Genomic DNA, 15,300 nt, shown 5'->3' with positions numbered 1-15,300 from the left:
ATCGCCCATCTCTGGTCGCGATGCAACAGCTGTTTCATTTTTGTATTGACAAACAAAGCTTCTTGTTTACTCCGTATCGCAGTGCAATAACCGAAAATAGTTTATATTCGAACGCGCGGATTTATGTGAGCGGTTGATTGCTAACCTGAGTGATTTGCTATGAGCACGGACGACTTGCTGGTTCGCCGCGAGAGGAGCGATGACTCCCAATCCCTCTCACAATCTCCAAGTGCCTCGACTCTGGTTCCGCCCCCTGCTGGATCTCCTACTGTGGCGTCTTCCGGGTCTTCGTTTGAGCGGCTGCGCAACACCTTCCGACGCACTGAGAATATCTCCTCTCAGATCTTTAGCCACATTTCCACGCAGTTTTCCAATGCAGCTGCTGCGGCGTCAGCCTCCGAGATAATCGACGGTACTACAACCTACCCGTATCCAGAGAACTCTACTCCGCCAACTCAGCCAATTCCTGAGTCAGTTGGGGATGCGGGTGTGCCATCGCCATCCAAAATTTTGGCCAAAAGAATGAAACGCGGTGAGTTTTTCCAAAAAAAATATATTCCTATGACGTTATGAAGTTTCTTATCGCAACGTGATATTAATGCTCACTTGTTGCAATGGAATTTGCGGTGCTATTTTTAACCAAGTTTTGAATCATTTAAATTGACTTTCAAATGTTCTTATCAATTAAGTGCCAGCTTAAGCAATTCTAAGTAAAACCAAGCGAAATAAATTAATAAAAAATTACACTAAAAATAAACTAAACTTAGAAATTGAAACTTTTAAATAAATGCAAGTGAGTAAAATAAGAGGGACCAGATATTTCCAATATTTGAATAACGGTGGTGCACAAGCGAGTACCGCTAAAAAAAGCTCCGTGAAAGTTCAAAAGCTCCGCATACTTGACAAATCAATAGGATAAAAAATTTTGTGCCAGTCTTACTCAACGCGTACACAACAGGACATCGGTGCAACATCGTAGGGTCGTATACTTTCAGTTATTAAGTTAATTTTCTAAAAAGGATACCTCTTAGAAAGAGGTGGCCAAGGAACACACTCACCCCCGTCAAAGGACAGGTAAAGGCAGCTTCAACGGAAACGAAAGAAATCGAAATAAATTATCCGCTAATATCGATGCATATGTATGTGTATTTTTATGGTCAATTCCCCATACGTAAAACGGACGCCCCCGCAACGTATTCGTGCGCCACTACGCACGTCCAGAGAACGGAAGAAACCTTTGCAAAATGCGAGGACTCGTCGAAGATACGAAGAAGACAAGGCTGTCGACTGCGAATAACAACAATATTAGCAGCAGCAGCAGCACCAGTGGTGGCAGCAGTCGCCTCAAGTCGGGCAGCACTGTAACTGGTGGCAGTGCCAGCAGCTCGAAGCCATTAAGGAGTGCAGCGAAAGCGCCAACACTGAAGACCACGACGTCATCGTTGGCAGGAACGGGAGCTGCTGCCGCCAAGAAGGAGCCTCAGGCGTTGCAACAACAAGTTGGCAAGTCTGCAAAGTCCTCGTCATCGGCAACAGCAACAACAACAACAACAACCAGGGCGGTAGCGACCAAGTCGCAAAAGGGTCAGAATCCACCCCCACAACAAGTGCAACCTCAAAACGCAAAGCAGCAACAGCAACCGTCACAGTCGCAGCAGCAACCCCAGCAACTGCAACAACCACAACAACAGCAGCAACATCAGACAAACAATAGCAACACTATTGCCCTGCCGAAAGCCTCGCATGCCAATACCAGCGAGGAACTGGCTGGCGGAGTCCAAGACACCATTTACCTTTGCAATTTCCGGGTATCCGTCGACGGCGAGTGGCTATGCCTCAAGGAGCTGCAGGACATTGATGTTGCCGGTGGAACTGGCGGTCAGCAGGCGGGCCAACACACCACAGACGCCCCGGGTAACACCGGCAGTGGACCCGGTAACTTCAGCACCGGCAGTTCCAACTCCAGCAAGCGAAACAGCAAACGGTTCTCGGGCCTGTCCACCGGGAGCAACGGTGGCGGCGCCTTGGACATCACGGACAATGGTATTATGGCAATTGAAAACCTTATCGGCCGTCGACTGTGCGACATGGTCCACAGCGGCACCTCGGCACTCGCCTCCCAGTCGCAGCACCAGAGTGTCGGCCTCTTCGCCGAGTGGTCGCATCTCTGTAGGTCGCTTCTTGTTGCCTCTGTTGCCTTAGCACGCTTCTACTTTGTAGTTTCTCTTGATTTCTCATTATCTGACCATCATCTGATTATTGGAGAGGATGGCACAGGTCGTGGAAAATTGAGGTACAAACTGAGTCCAGAACATATCAGAAAAAGGACCGATCTGATTACAAAATTATTATAGTTTTCTATCATTTCTTATGTTGATTATAATCCTAATAGGCTACAAACTTGTGTTTTATCTCTTAACCCCTTTAGTCTCTTAACCCAAGTATGTTCTGGCCCCCTTGGTCCTTATTTTTCCCAGACCTGTGTTATCTTATCTTTGATTTGCATGCCTCTTTTGCATTGTTGCACCTTTCGTTGCCTGCACCCTCGTCTCGATGCGTTAACTCTCTAAACTGGGTTTATTCTATCTCATATAACAAAATATACACTCAACTCAACACAATACAAACTCCAACAAACAGGTGGACCCCTCGTCCTTAGCTGTCCCCGTACATAGTCTCCCAACTGGGTGAATCCTTATCGGGCTGTGGAAGACACTAATCAGTTTCCTTTCGAACTCAATTAAATTAATTATCTCACATTACTGCCGCCCCTAAGTCTGGTCTTGTCCTCCTTGGGCTTGGCCTTTTGCCGACTTGGTTTCCTAACCGGATTACGATCTTCGGCAGAGTCGTCTGTTTCAGCTTTTGGGTGAAGGATTGAAAATGATGTGGATTTGGGAGGAGTATGACTTACCTATTCTCACACGGCTAGGTCTTCGCCTCTCTGGGGAACTATCCTCCATCTTCCTGTCTTCTGAGCTTCCAGACTTCTAAAGATTAGGAATCTTAGTAGTCTACAAACTTTCTGATAAAAAAGAAAGACCCACCTCTCTGTTCCTGGTCTTTTTGAGATCCTTCCTACCGAGCTGTTGTCTAGAGTCCACCCCATGGACCCTTTCCACTTTTCTCTCCCTCTCCCTGGGCATTGCATCGCTATCGCTGTTGGACAAATATTCCGAGTGGGTTGACATCAAGGGAGATCGTACTGGCGACTGCCTTAGCGGAGATCGGAGCATGCTGCGCGGCGACGAGTCCGTGGACATAAACGATGGGACTACTTTCGTGGCGGCATCACCCTTTGCAGTGAGGCAGGGTAAGGGGAGGCACTTGCGATCAAACTGGCAGGCCATCGAGGAGCTAGAGGTCTGGGGTCCGTTTGCTACAACAATAAGGGGTTTCTAGAAGGTAAAACAGAATATTTTCGAGACTTACGATCTCCGGAATGCGATTTCCCACTTAGGCGACTGGATACAGAATAGTAGGAACGTTCCCTTCGTTTCTCTTTAGGTTTTGGCTCCTCGGGCGGCTTCTCCTCATGGTACTCCTCTTTTTTCTTTTTGGGCTTTTCTTGGGCCGCCTCCTCATCCACGGGCTTCTTCTTTCTGCCCTTTCGCATGCAGCAGCAGATGATGAAAAGGATGAGGAGCAGAAGCACTGCCAAGAAGGCGGCAATGCACCAGATCAAGGTTTCATCATTGTCGCACTCCCGGCACTCCTCCGCTTCCAGGGTGGTCGCGAATGACTCTTCCTCTCCCTTGATGCCACTTCGATACTCTTGGGTATGGTACCTATCTCCCTGTTCCTGTTCGCGCTTCTCCTCCATCCTCCAGTGTTTGGCAGAGCGACTCAGCTTGCGGGAGTCCTCACTGGGCGAGGTATCCATCTCCGCCTCTTTCGTTTCGGGTTCTTTAGCATGGTCCTCCGTTTCGGTCGTACACTCCACTTCAGGCTCCTCTTGCTCCTTCTGACTAAGAATAGTCGCTTCGATTTGCAAGATACCCCCCAGTCCTGGATAGAATTGGCCATCCGCGTAGTGGAGCTGGAGGTTTTCGTGAATCCAGGTGAGCAGCTTGCGATTGTACTCGACCTGATTAACGCCCTGGAATCGGTGGCAGTTGGTCAGGGCTTCGAAGAACCTCATCACGATGAAGGCGGAGCTGGGAGCACGCAGGTTGTAGATGCGCTTTTTCCTGAAGGGCAGACAGATGTTAGTCAGGTAGCCGTCCTCGTCCATGGGCTCCAGGGAGGGCACTGGAACAATCATTTGGCCTTGATCCGCCACCTGGATCAGAGTCTGATCGAGGAAAGCGCAGCTGGAGGCATCGTCCTCGCAGCGACTGTACTTTGGCATTTTCATAGGCTCCACTTTGGCCGCTAGAAACTGATTCACTAGCTCCTTGCTGGGCGATCGCCATCCATTCCCATTCGTGTTGAGCGCCATGCGGCATTGCCGGTAGAGCTTCACCAGGCGGTCCACCGTATTCAGCTTGAGATGTCCGGCATAGAAGGACATCTGAGCCGCCGGCACCAGGTAGAAACGAAGGTAGCCGCCCAGGGCATCGTAAAAGGCCCTTTGCAGGACTCGTCGTGTCTCGATGTCCGACATCTTCTTGACAATCTGGTTCACCGTGTTGAAGTACTTGACCAGCATGGCCACCACGTTGTCACTGACCATGCAGAGGTTGGGAAAGGACTTCGGCACCAGGAGTTCAAAGTCCCTGCGGGCGGACATCAGAGCTATGTCCTCCGTGGAGAAGCAATGCTTTTCGGGGCCATTGAACAGATTCGTTCCCAGGAAATCCGAATCCGACTCCTTAGCACATCTATCGCCGCTTGTCAGTTGTTGGGTGTCCAGAAGCCATTCCGCGTGCTCCAAATCCATATCCGTTTCAAAGGGATGTTTCCGGGATGCGGAAGGATCGGTATGTTGGTTGAAACTCACAGGCATCTCGGTCAGCCTTTTGTTGAGGCCATTCCGGTACTGACGCAGCTCCGAGTTGAGCATCGATTGCAGGGTGAGCTCGTTCTGAAAGTCGCTGCTCTGCACCTCCAGCGTGGACAGGTCGATACTATAGATAGGACAGCCCCCGGGCGCCAGAAAAAACATCAGCCAGTAGAGCACATAAAAGTTCATTACTCGGTTAATCAGAGTTGTCAGTTGAAGTTTTGAAGCAAAAGCCGGCGCTGGCCGAGCCATCACACAATCCTGCTCTAACCAGTGGATGCATTGGTGCTCCCTTTTGGTCATTTTGCAGCTCGGGACACGGCGGAAATAGAGCGCAGCAACCTGGTCAACATCTGCAAGCTGGTGGTCAAGGAGCTGTTGGAACAGTCGCTGCGATACGGTCGCATGCTGGACTCCGACCACCTGCCGTTGCAGCACTTCTTCATCGTCATTGAGCACGTCCTGGGCCATGGCCTGCGTCCGAAGAAGGGCCTCCTCGGCCCGCGAAAGGAGCTGTGGGATTTGCTGCAGAGCGTCGAACACTATTGTCCGGAGGCGCAGGACATCACGGCCAGCGTCAGGGATCTACCCACCGTACGCACCCACATAGGCAGAGCTCGGGCTTGGTTGAGGATCGCCTTGATGCAGAAGAAGCTATCGGACTACCTGCAGGCTCTAATCGAGCACCGGGAGGATTCCCTGTACGAGTACTACGAGCCACATGCGCTCATGATGAGCGACGAGGTCAGGATACGACACTATCACGGGATATTCACTTGTTTAAACCACCCTTTCGTTCTTCGAGCAGATCGTTGTGATAATGGGCATCCTGGTGGGCTTGAATGTGATCGATTGCAATCTCTGCGTGAAGGAGGAGGATCTGGACTCGCAGCAGGGCGTTATTGACTTCTCGCTGTACCTGCGCTCTAGCTCCAGGAACGCGGATGCGGCGCCGGAGGACAGTGCCCCGCCTGCCCTACTGGACGCCACTGGGCAGGGCAACATGATTGCCGTTCTGGACCAGAAAAACTACATCGAGGAGCTCAACAGGCACCTCAAGTGCGTTGCCAAGGCCATCGTTTGAGGATTTTTGTAAACTCGTTTCTATTTTTAGCGCCACGGTGGGCAACCTTCAGGCCAAAGTGGAATCTCTGACCACCACAAATGCTCTGATGAAAGAGGATTTGGCCATAGCTCGGAATAGTCTGCTGGCTCTTCAGGCCGAGAACCAGGCCATGCGTCAGTCCTCTCAGGGAGGTGACAACGTCTCCACTGGGTCGGGTGGCTCCTCGGACAAAGAAAAGCTGAAGGAGAAGGAAAAGGCTGTCGAGGAGCTGGTCGTGGAGCGACGCAAAAACAGCGAACTGGAAAAGGAACTGAAGCTGCAGGTGTCCCTCAAGGCGGAGTCGGACATGGCCATGAAGTTGCTGGAGAAGGACATACACGAGAAGCAGGACACGATAGTTTCCCTGCGCCGCCAACTGGACGACATCAAGCAGATTAATCTCGAAATGTATCGCAAGCTCCAGGTGGGTATTATCACATTCCATATCATCTGGTTGGGTCGATTTGTAAAAAAATGTATATGCCATGATATACTCCCTTTTTTAACAAACCGACTTAACCTTCATTCTTACACTCACAACTCATCTGCCCACATTCATCCACTCATCTGGTCTGTACCTTTAGTTTCTCTTTCGTTTTCGGTTTAAACTTAAGTTTGTTTTTTTATGATTTAATCATTAATTTTAAGCAATTCGGCTGAAAGCTGAAAAGTCAAGTCAAAACATAATCCCCGTCTAAAATTCAACCAGGAATGTGAAGATGAACTCACACAAAAGGGCGAGATGGTATCGCGCCTGCAAACGAAAGCCTCACAAATTGGTAACATTTTACAATCGCTAGAAAAGAAGTACGAATCGAAGCTTGTCGAGCAGCAGCAGCACCACCACCATGGACCGGGTGCCGGGTCAGGGGCTGGAGCTGGGGGCGGAGCCGTTGGCGGAGATCGGTCACCCAATACGCGGCGACAGCAGAATCTGGAGAAGTTCGAGGCGCTCACCAAGAAGCACAAACATGACTCTGGCCCACCCATGAAGCGGCTTCACCTCAAGATGGATCCCTTTCCGCCATTCGATCCTAGCAAGTACAGGAAATCCCCACGTCAGCCGGATGCCCCGATACCCCAGGATCCCCCAGGAGATGGCAAGGAGCCCAAGACGCCCACATCCGCCAAGTCGCTGAACGATGAGTTGGCCGAAGCGGCGTCGGCAGTGACCCAGCACTTTGGAGGCGATGGATCCCAAAGCGACTATGTCTTGTGTCGGGAGCAGAAATCTCCAGCCGATACCTAAATACTCTGTAATGACTGTAGCATAAGATTCTCTGTTGAACCGGCCAGATATGGATTTTTTCAATTAACAATCTGAACTCATTACCAGAGATCCCCATTTTAAAAGTTAAGTTTAAGGTTTAAAGCATTATGAAATTAATTTAGTGCCTAAATCGTCAAAATTATGCATTTATATTTAATGTTTACCGGATTGAAGCTCCTTAACTTGTTTCTCATAATAAATAAAATAGTTTTCATCTGGATAATAATAAGCATCGTAATAAATACCTACTTCCATCTTAATTTCAAATAAAAAATGTAACCGGCCCCTATCGCTCCTTCAGACCTAGACTCGCACTCAAAGTCCATGTCAAGGTGCCTCAAGGATATATTAAAGCGAATGCTTATCACAATTTTAAAGCCCTATAGACCATCTGTGTACCATATAGAATGCCTTGACTTCTCCTAGACCAGATCCTCTAGAAGTTTAGAGAATAGCAATAATGAAATTGTTAAAGGTTTTAAATTATCATTGTAACCATACTGTTAGCTTAATTATGTACCCAGAGACCCCGTATACTGAGATCATATTCGAGATTATAGTCAAGATTATATTGAAAACAAGACGTATGTATGTATATATGTATAGTGCGATTAGGAGGCTTCAGATGTTTATTATACATATGTATGTACATATGAAATACCCACGCAACCGCTTATATTGTAATTATACACTCAGCCTAGTCAAATACAAGTATTGTAATTATATAAATAAATATTGAGACTATATGGAATATATGAATCTATCTGTAAAACTGTAACTATACACGCGTTGGAGCATCAGCCTATATTACTCTTATTCTACTCTGAAATAGATCCCAGAACAAAAATAAAACTAATCCCAACCCGCAGTTTTTCATTTATCTCACGACTAACAATGTCATTTCAATAAAGGATATTTTCAACGCTGGTACATCTGTTATTTTCTTCGTTGGCAGGACTGCAAGGCATCGTTGACGCACAAAACCGAGCTGATGGACAAACTGGAGCTCCAGAAGGAGGAAATGAGCAATATTATTGCCCAGCTGGAGCAGAAGTAAGATGCCTGCATGGGGTTTACTTTATTTGGGAATGGGGTCTAGTCAGAGGTATTGGAAGAACTTCAGGATCTTTCATCTTTATAGGATAAGATATAGAGAACTTATAGCTTGATCGAGTTCAGAACTTCACATAGATTTCTTATAAATAGTATATCCATAGGAGCTTTATTGAAGAAAAAAAATAGTCAAAGAAGATATATATTGACAAAGAAATCTCATATAAATCAGGGGGAAACTAAGATATGTCTTGGCTTTTTTCGGGGGTCTGTATTGTTTGGACTAGTTCATAGAATCCGGGTACAATTGTGCACTTGAGGGTAATAAGTTCCTGATTTATTCATTTCATTTTTTCTATTGTTTTATAATCCAGATTATAGTTTCTATATCAAGAAATGCAATAGGGGTTCTAAAATATTTATTAATTATTCGGACAAGCTTGGAAATCTTCTCATTAAGATACTTTTGTGAAATAGCAAATATATTATCAATTTCTCTTGTATATTTTTTGTATAGATGGAACCACGACAAGAGCAACCTGGGTGAGATCCTAAAGAACACGTCACAAACCCTAACCACACAGGTGACTGCCAGCGAGGAGCGAGCGGCGCGGGCAGAGGCCGAAAACCGAATCGAGCGGGAATGGCGCATATCCTTGCAGGAAAAGGAGTTGAAGCTTAAAGAGAAAATAGCTTCCCTGCAGAGCTGTCTCAAGGAGCTGGCCGAGGAGAAGGAGCGAAATAACAAACTGAAGGCTGATCTGGAAAAGGCTCGAACTCAGTGGTCCGAGGCACAAACCACTCTGGAGGAGCTGGGCATTCAGCTTAGTGTGAGCAGGCTGAAGGTATCGGAGATGCAGGATCAGGAGCGCCTTCGCGGCCAGCTACTCTCAGGCTCGGCCCAGTCTCTGCAGGCCACGGTTGAGGGCGTGGACACTCCAAGCATCTGGACACCGGACAACATTGCCACTCACTGCACAGCCTGCGAGCGGGAGTTCAATCTGACGCGACGCAAGCATCACTGCCGGAGCTGCGGGGAGATCTTCTGCAAGGCCTGCTCGGACCACACCCTTCCAATGCTCAATGCCCAGGGCCAGAAGGGCAAGACGGTGCGGGTGTGTAACGCCTGCTACGCCAAACGATAATAATGGACATGTGTGTGTTGAACACCCATGTGTCCGAATGGATGTCATAGAAGCGGAATATAGTCCTCCGGCAATACTATGCAATACTGCTATTCTTATATCCCGAAATTAATGTTGAAGGGTTATCTTTGGACAACTTTTAATTCCTGTTTAAATGTATTATGTATTTGAGTTCTCGAAACAAATGTTAACTACAACGAATGCGAATGTAAACTGAACCAGTTTCGTTATTAAAATGACTTCATTACTTTATTCCTATTAAAAATAATGTGTCAAAGGTCCAAGCTGATATTAAACGTATTGATTTAAGCCATTTACTGTTTTATTAACGAGTGATTACGGGGACTAATTATTATTATTTATTAATATTTTGCAGGATCTCATATTATTGTTGCAGTCCCGAAAGGCATAGCATCATTTTCAATCAAAATCTGGGCAACTAAAATCTGACCCGATTTTTTTAATTTTTCGAAGGGGTATCATATTTATTTGGCCTCATATTTTTGGCCAAAAATGAGCCTGGCCAACTAAAATCTGACCCGATTTTTTCAATTTTTTAAAGGGGTATCCTTATATTTTGGGCCAAAAATGAGACCAAAATTTTATTTTGCGATTTAAACAATATTTTGATGCAGTTCGACGATACTAAGTTCCCTGAAACGTAAATGGTACTCCTTTTCGATATCCGTTACGAAATGGCTAAAATATTTAGTAAAAACCGACTTAAAATATGATATTTTGGCCATCAACTGTCTTAACTTGGTCAAGAGGTTTTCCGCCTCGATAATTTTCAGGGAAATAGCTATAACTTGGCTTATCCTTGTCGGATCGAAGAATGTTATGCCTTCCCGGTCTTATAACTTCGACCAACTAAAACTGACCAACTAAAATATGACCTGTTTTTTTCCATTTTTCAAAGGGGTATCCTCATATTGTTGGCCACAAATGAACCCAAAATTGTATTATGCGATTTGAACAATATTTTTATGCAGTTTGAAGCTTTAAGTTAGAAAAAAAAAAAAAAATAAAATTCTGAATTATAAAAATAATAAAAATAGAATAATATTAATATTCGAATTCAAAGCGACAATGAGAGTAACTACTTTCGTTTAATAAATGCATGTACCCGATGATTCCGTCGGTCTAATTTGTATCTTATCAATAAATGATTTTTTTTTAAAGATATTTGCAAAACAAATTGGAGCAAAAAGTTATCTATGTATACTCTTTTCTGAGAACCACCAAGATAAATAGTCTACGACCTGCAAATACTTGGATACAAATTGTGATAGAAACAATTCAAATTCACCATCTGCCCAGGCAAGATATTCCAACGCGTTACTAAGAAAAACAAAGAAAAAATATTAAAAAAGGAGAGCTTTAATAATTATTAGATGATTTGAAGAACTCATTTTCCAGATTTTGAATTTTTCGTTACTTTTTAAGCGGAGTATCGATAATTAGGTGAAGACATCGTAAATGTTGCAGCCCTGCCTATCGATAGTCTTTAGCCATGCAGCTCTCGCAGTAATAATTTTAGAATTTATTTGTAATTTTCGTAGAGTCCTCCGAACAAATACACTTTAGTTTTATAGTTGTAGGTTTTTAGCTATGTTTAAGAAGTGAAGCGGCCCGGTGGCTGGATTACCCGCGGCCTAGTTAGCAGGAACCCACTTCGTTGGCGGCGGATTACACAGGCATCGATTTTTATTCGAAGCGAATGTTGTGGAATTTCCCACATTCCAACTTATCACAGTAAAACCACAGCAGCTCATATTCTGAGCTCGGCAGTACTTGGAGCGGAGCCATGAAGGACGGCGGTCACATAACACTCACACTTCCGACGGGCTCTGTTGATGAGCGGGGCAGGAAGAGCTTACGGCGGGTAAAAATTGGCCCGGAGAGGCTCAAAACATACACTTTCACATTCCATTTTTTTTAGGCTTGGAATCAGCTGCCGCGTTGTCAGCGTAATCTCATTATTTTGGGCATAACAGCCTTCTGTGTGACGGTACTTCTATGCCTCAGTGGCGATCAGCTGATGGCCTCCAGTCTCAAGGACTCGGAGGAAAAGCTACCCATGGTGGCGTCCTATCATATGCGGCAACAGAATCCACACCATCACCCCTCAAAAGACAAGGACCAAGCCGAAGCCTCGCCTGCTCCCCCGGCTTCGGTTTTGGAAGATAAGCAGACGATCCGTCGGGAGGTGGAAAATGATAAGGTAAGTGGCCGGGTCTATAAACATAATTGATAAGTACTTAATTGTCACGGCACTCGGCGTTCAATAAGCTATTGGGCCATTAAGATAACAGTGCCTATTTTGGTCTTTGATTTATTATTTCATATTTCCTTTTAATTTGTTAACGATATTTATCAATTTCAGTTTAATGAGGCGTACGCCGAAGCGAACTCTGCCGAGAACGTCGTCCGGCTACCGGAGACGGTGGCGGTTGACCTTCCACATGCTGTGGCCTTGCCGGCACCCGACAATACCAAGGATCAGGATCTAGGTGGCATTGATATTCTTAACAATGTGGAACCCTTTGACCAGCAGCCAAGTGAACCGCTGGGCGAAAAGGAGCAACTCGACCTGGCTATCAAGAATCCGCTGAATCTTGGAGGTGTTAGTTTTAAGGAGCATCTGCACAAGATTCGTCCTCTCCTGGCGAAGGGTCAGCACTTCCATGGAGCTTCCAACGAGCGACAATCGGCGGTGGTGGCCGCCTTTAAGCACTCCTGGGCAGGCTACAAGAAGTACGCCTGGGGCCATGACAACCTGAAACCCATCTCGCAGTACTCTCATGAATGGTTCGGCCTAGGTCTGAGCATTGTTGATTCTTTAGATACCATGTATATAATGGGACTAGATGATGGTGAGTACTGTTAAAGCTGTTCAAATAAGCAAGAATGTTTTTGAGCAGAATGCCAGAAATGAAAAGTTGTTTACTTACTTGATATCTATTGTATTGTCTTTGATATCCAGCCTAGTATCACTCATTTTATCACTTTTCTATGCAGAGTTCAAAGAGGCCCGCGATTGGGTGGAAAATTCATTGCGCTTTGATACCAAGCGTGACGTAAATCTCTTCGAGGTAACCATTCGAGTGCTTGGTGGACTCCTGTCTGCCTATCATCTAAGTGGCGATACAATGTTCCTGGCCAAGGCATCCGAGTTGGGCAATCGCTTGTTGCCTGCCTTTTCGTCTCCTTCGGGTATTCCCTATTCGGATGTAAATCTCGGCGATCTCTCAGCCCACTCCCCGAAGTGGTCGCCCGACAGTTCCACCAGCGAGGTAACCACCATTCAGCTGGAGTTCCGTGATTTAAGTCGCTCTACAAACGTTTCAATATATGAACAAGTAAGAACTATGATTATATATCTTAGAATTCGTATAAATATCTTTAAAATTTGTAGGTCGCCCACACTGTTAATGAAAAAGTGCATGAACTCGATAAAAAACACGGACTAGTGCCCATATTCATCAATGCCAATACAGGCACATTCCGGAACTATGCAACTATTTCGCTGGGAGCGCGTGGTGACTCCTACTATGAGTATCTACTGAAGCAATGGATTCAAACAGGCCGCAAAGATAATGACATGTGAGTAGTGCTTAGAAAAGTGCACTAATTAGGAACTAAACTTAAACCAATCCTCTGCTTGTTTCAGTCTTATCTTGGATTACATGCAAGCTATTGACGGAGTGCTAACCGAGTTGATGCGTCGGACTCCCCGCGAGCACTGGGTCTACATTGGCGAACTCATTAACGGCAAAGATTTCAAGCCCAAAATGGATCATCTGACGTGCTACCTGCCGGGAACTTTGCTGCTGGGTCACCAAAACGGCATGCCGGATTCGCATCTGATACTCGCAAGGGACTTGATGGACACCTGCTATCAAACGTACATGATGAATCCCACCCATTTGGCGGCCGAAATATCCTACTTTGCGCTCACAGAAAAGGACGATCAGGATATTTATGTGAAACCGAATGATGCCCACAACCTGTTGCGGCCGGAATTCATCGAGAGTCTCTATTACTTCTATGCCCTGACGGGCAACCGCACTTACCAGGATATGGGCTGGACCATCTTCCAGGCATTTGAGACCCACACAAAGGTCAATGCTGGTTACACCTCGCTGGGCAACGTTAAAAACGCTCAAAACACACGCATGCGTGATCTGATGGAGAGCTTCTGGCTAAGCGAAACTCTGAAGTACTTCTACTTGTTGTTCAGCGACAACCGCAAGGAAATCGACCTGGAGCAATGGGTTTTCAACTCGGAGGGCCATCCACTGCCGGTCTATTCGCTCAAGACTTAACTAACTTATAAGCGACTCCAACACGAGGTCGGCCCAACCTAGTTGGGCAAATGGAAACAACGCTGTCGGCAAATTTAGGCTGCAACAATCGTTTTACTTGTACTTGTACTTTAGCGCAAATGCCAAATACTAAGCTTAGGGTTAGGCTAAGCTCAGTTGGTCAATCGAATGAAGCAATGCCCAACCTTGGGATGGGTCGATTTGTCCAGTTTGTAGTTCATTTGTAATTCGTAGGGGTGATGTTCTATTGAAAAAAGCTCTAAGCTTCAAGTCTGTTCTTAATTTCCCAAACTATCTACTTACCTAACCTCATTAGAAATTGTAATGTATTTCTTTCCCACCCCAACAATTCAATGTAGACAAAAATCGATCTATTCTAGGGATTAATGTAAACACCATTTCAATGCCAACGACGGTGGTTGGCTGTAAAATATCCTGCGAACTGATAACTTTTACTTTGTAATTATTTATTTTCTACTCTAAGCACATACCCGTAAATTGATATTGGGCCATTGCTAACAAATCTCATTATCCGCTAGCATTAATAGAGCCAAACATCAGGTTTTATCCTTGTAGTTGAATGTGTATGTTTATGTTAGAAAGATATTGATTAGAAACTCAGTTGCGCTCGGCACAAAGTTGATTTGTGTGAGCTACGCAGAAACGAAGGAATCTCACAATTGCAAATGCTGTGGGTATGCAAACCTACCTGCATCAGAAGAGGAGAACCGATAATAAAATTCAATAGTTTTTAAAATTGTATGGAATTTTTCTTTATTTGCCTAAGAACATTTTCTCTTTCCCAGTACAAACGCCAATGCATGAACTTTGATTGCATTTCCATTTATTTAGTTTCCGTTTTTCAGTTGGGCTTTTTCGGTTTTTGTTGCGTTTCAGTGAGATTTATTTTGAATCGTTTTGTATTGGTTTTTATTTACTTAATGTTTATGACGACTATGAATGGATGGGCTTAATAAACTATCAAATATTAAAGTTGTTTCTTTTGCTTTGCTCTGTCTCTCTCTCCCTATGATGATGTTTTTGTTTTGTTTTTTCTTTTTATATTTATTAATTAAAACTCACAATGTTTTGTTTAAAAATCTTTAGTTTTCATTTGATGTTAAATTACATTTAGACACATTTAGCTGAACAATTGAAATGACACTGCGATTTGTGGATCTGTGGTGTGGCTGGCTGGCTGGGTTGGAAAAGGTGATGTGGGAAGGGGGCGCCTTCCGATATCTGAGCTCGATTTCGTTCTCTAAATACAACTTAAAACAGTTCCTCTCATAAATAATCTATTCATAGATTTACATTTATTCAGTTTTGGATTGCCAACTTAAATTATGCTATTACATGTACATTTTTTACACGAGCGTTATTTGTCTTTGAATAATAACTAGAAAGTTTCAAACAAAGGTTCAAGATCATGCTACTCATACGGGACGCAGGCT

At 45.1% G+C, this 15,300-nt stretch overlaps 3 protein-coding genes across 12 annotated transcripts; 2 read left to right on the top strand and 1 right to left on the bottom strand.

Annotated features, from left to right (window-relative positions):
* Positions 1 to 34: 34 nt before the first annotated feature.
* Positions 35 to 9,827, top strand: LOC108122019 (protein RUFY3). Of its 8 annotated transcripts, none has more exons than XM_017236450.3 (6): positions 36 to 532; positions 5,256 to 5,689; positions 5,754 to 6,004; positions 6,060 to 6,474; positions 8,276 to 8,373; positions 8,891 to 9,827. In XM_017236450.3, the coding sequence occupies exons 1-6, from the start codon at positions 160 to 162 to the stop codon at positions 9,516 to 9,518; spliced, it is 2,199 nt and encodes a 732-aa protein (XP_017091939.2). In that variant the 5' UTR covers positions 36 to 159; the 3' UTR covers positions 9,519 to 9,827. The 8 variants fall into 8 exon arrangements, with proteins under 8 accessions (XP_017091941.2, XP_017091939.2, XP_017091937.2 ...); XM_017236446.3 differs by lacking the exon at positions 36 to 532 and adding an exon at positions 846 to 2,043; XM_017236452.3 differs by lacking the exons at positions 8,276 to 8,373; positions 8,891 to 9,827 and adding an exon at positions 6,760 to 7,673 and having other exon boundaries at positions 35 to 532.
* On the bottom strand, positions 2,559 to 5,163 carry LOC108122021 (uncharacterized). 3 transcript variants are annotated; one of them, XM_017236453.3, is made up of 5 exons: positions 3,433 to 5,163; positions 3,048 to 3,379; positions 2,915 to 2,990; positions 2,759 to 2,862; positions 2,559 to 2,703 (listed from the first exon to the last, which is right to left on the bottom strand). In XM_017236453.3, exons 1-5 carry the CDS (start codon positions 5,132 to 5,134, stop codon positions 2,656 to 2,658), a joined length of 2,262 nt encoding a protein of 753 aa, XP_017091942.3. In that variant the 5' UTR covers positions 5,135 to 5,163; the 3' UTR covers positions 2,559 to 2,655. The 3 variants fall into 3 exon arrangements, with proteins under 3 accessions (XP_017091942.3, XP_070136903.1, XP_017091943.3); XM_070280802.1 differs by having other exon boundaries at positions 2,759 to 2,853; XM_017236454.3 differs by lacking the exons at positions 2,559 to 2,703; positions 2,759 to 2,862; positions 2,915 to 2,990 and having other exon boundaries at positions 3,227 to 3,365.
* A 1,190-nt stretch (positions 9,828 to 11,017) lies between the features above and the next one.
* On the top strand, positions 11,018 to 14,838 carry alpha-Man-Ib (alpha-Mannosidase class I b). Its single transcript, XM_017236293.3, has 6 exons — positions 11,018 to 11,403; positions 11,461 to 11,742; positions 11,905 to 12,394; positions 12,540 to 12,880; positions 12,937 to 13,124; positions 13,192 to 14,838. Exons 1-6 carry the CDS (start codon positions 11,326 to 11,328, stop codon positions 13,844 to 13,846), a joined length of 2,034 nt encoding a protein of 677 aa, XP_017091782.2. The 5' UTR covers positions 11,018 to 11,325; the 3' UTR covers positions 13,847 to 14,838.
* The last annotated feature ends 462 nt before the right edge of the window (positions 14,839 to 15,300 follow it).

The sequence above is a fragment of the Drosophila bipectinata genome, chromosome 3R (genome assembly GCF_030179905.1).
Source record: "Drosophila bipectinata strain 14024-0381.07 chromosome 3R, DbipHiC1v2, whole genome shotgun sequence".
NCBI classification, from domain to species: domain Eukaryota; kingdom Metazoa; phylum Arthropoda; class Insecta; order Diptera; family Drosophilidae; genus Drosophila; species Drosophila bipectinata.
This window is presented reverse-complemented; position numbering and strand designations above follow the sequence as displayed.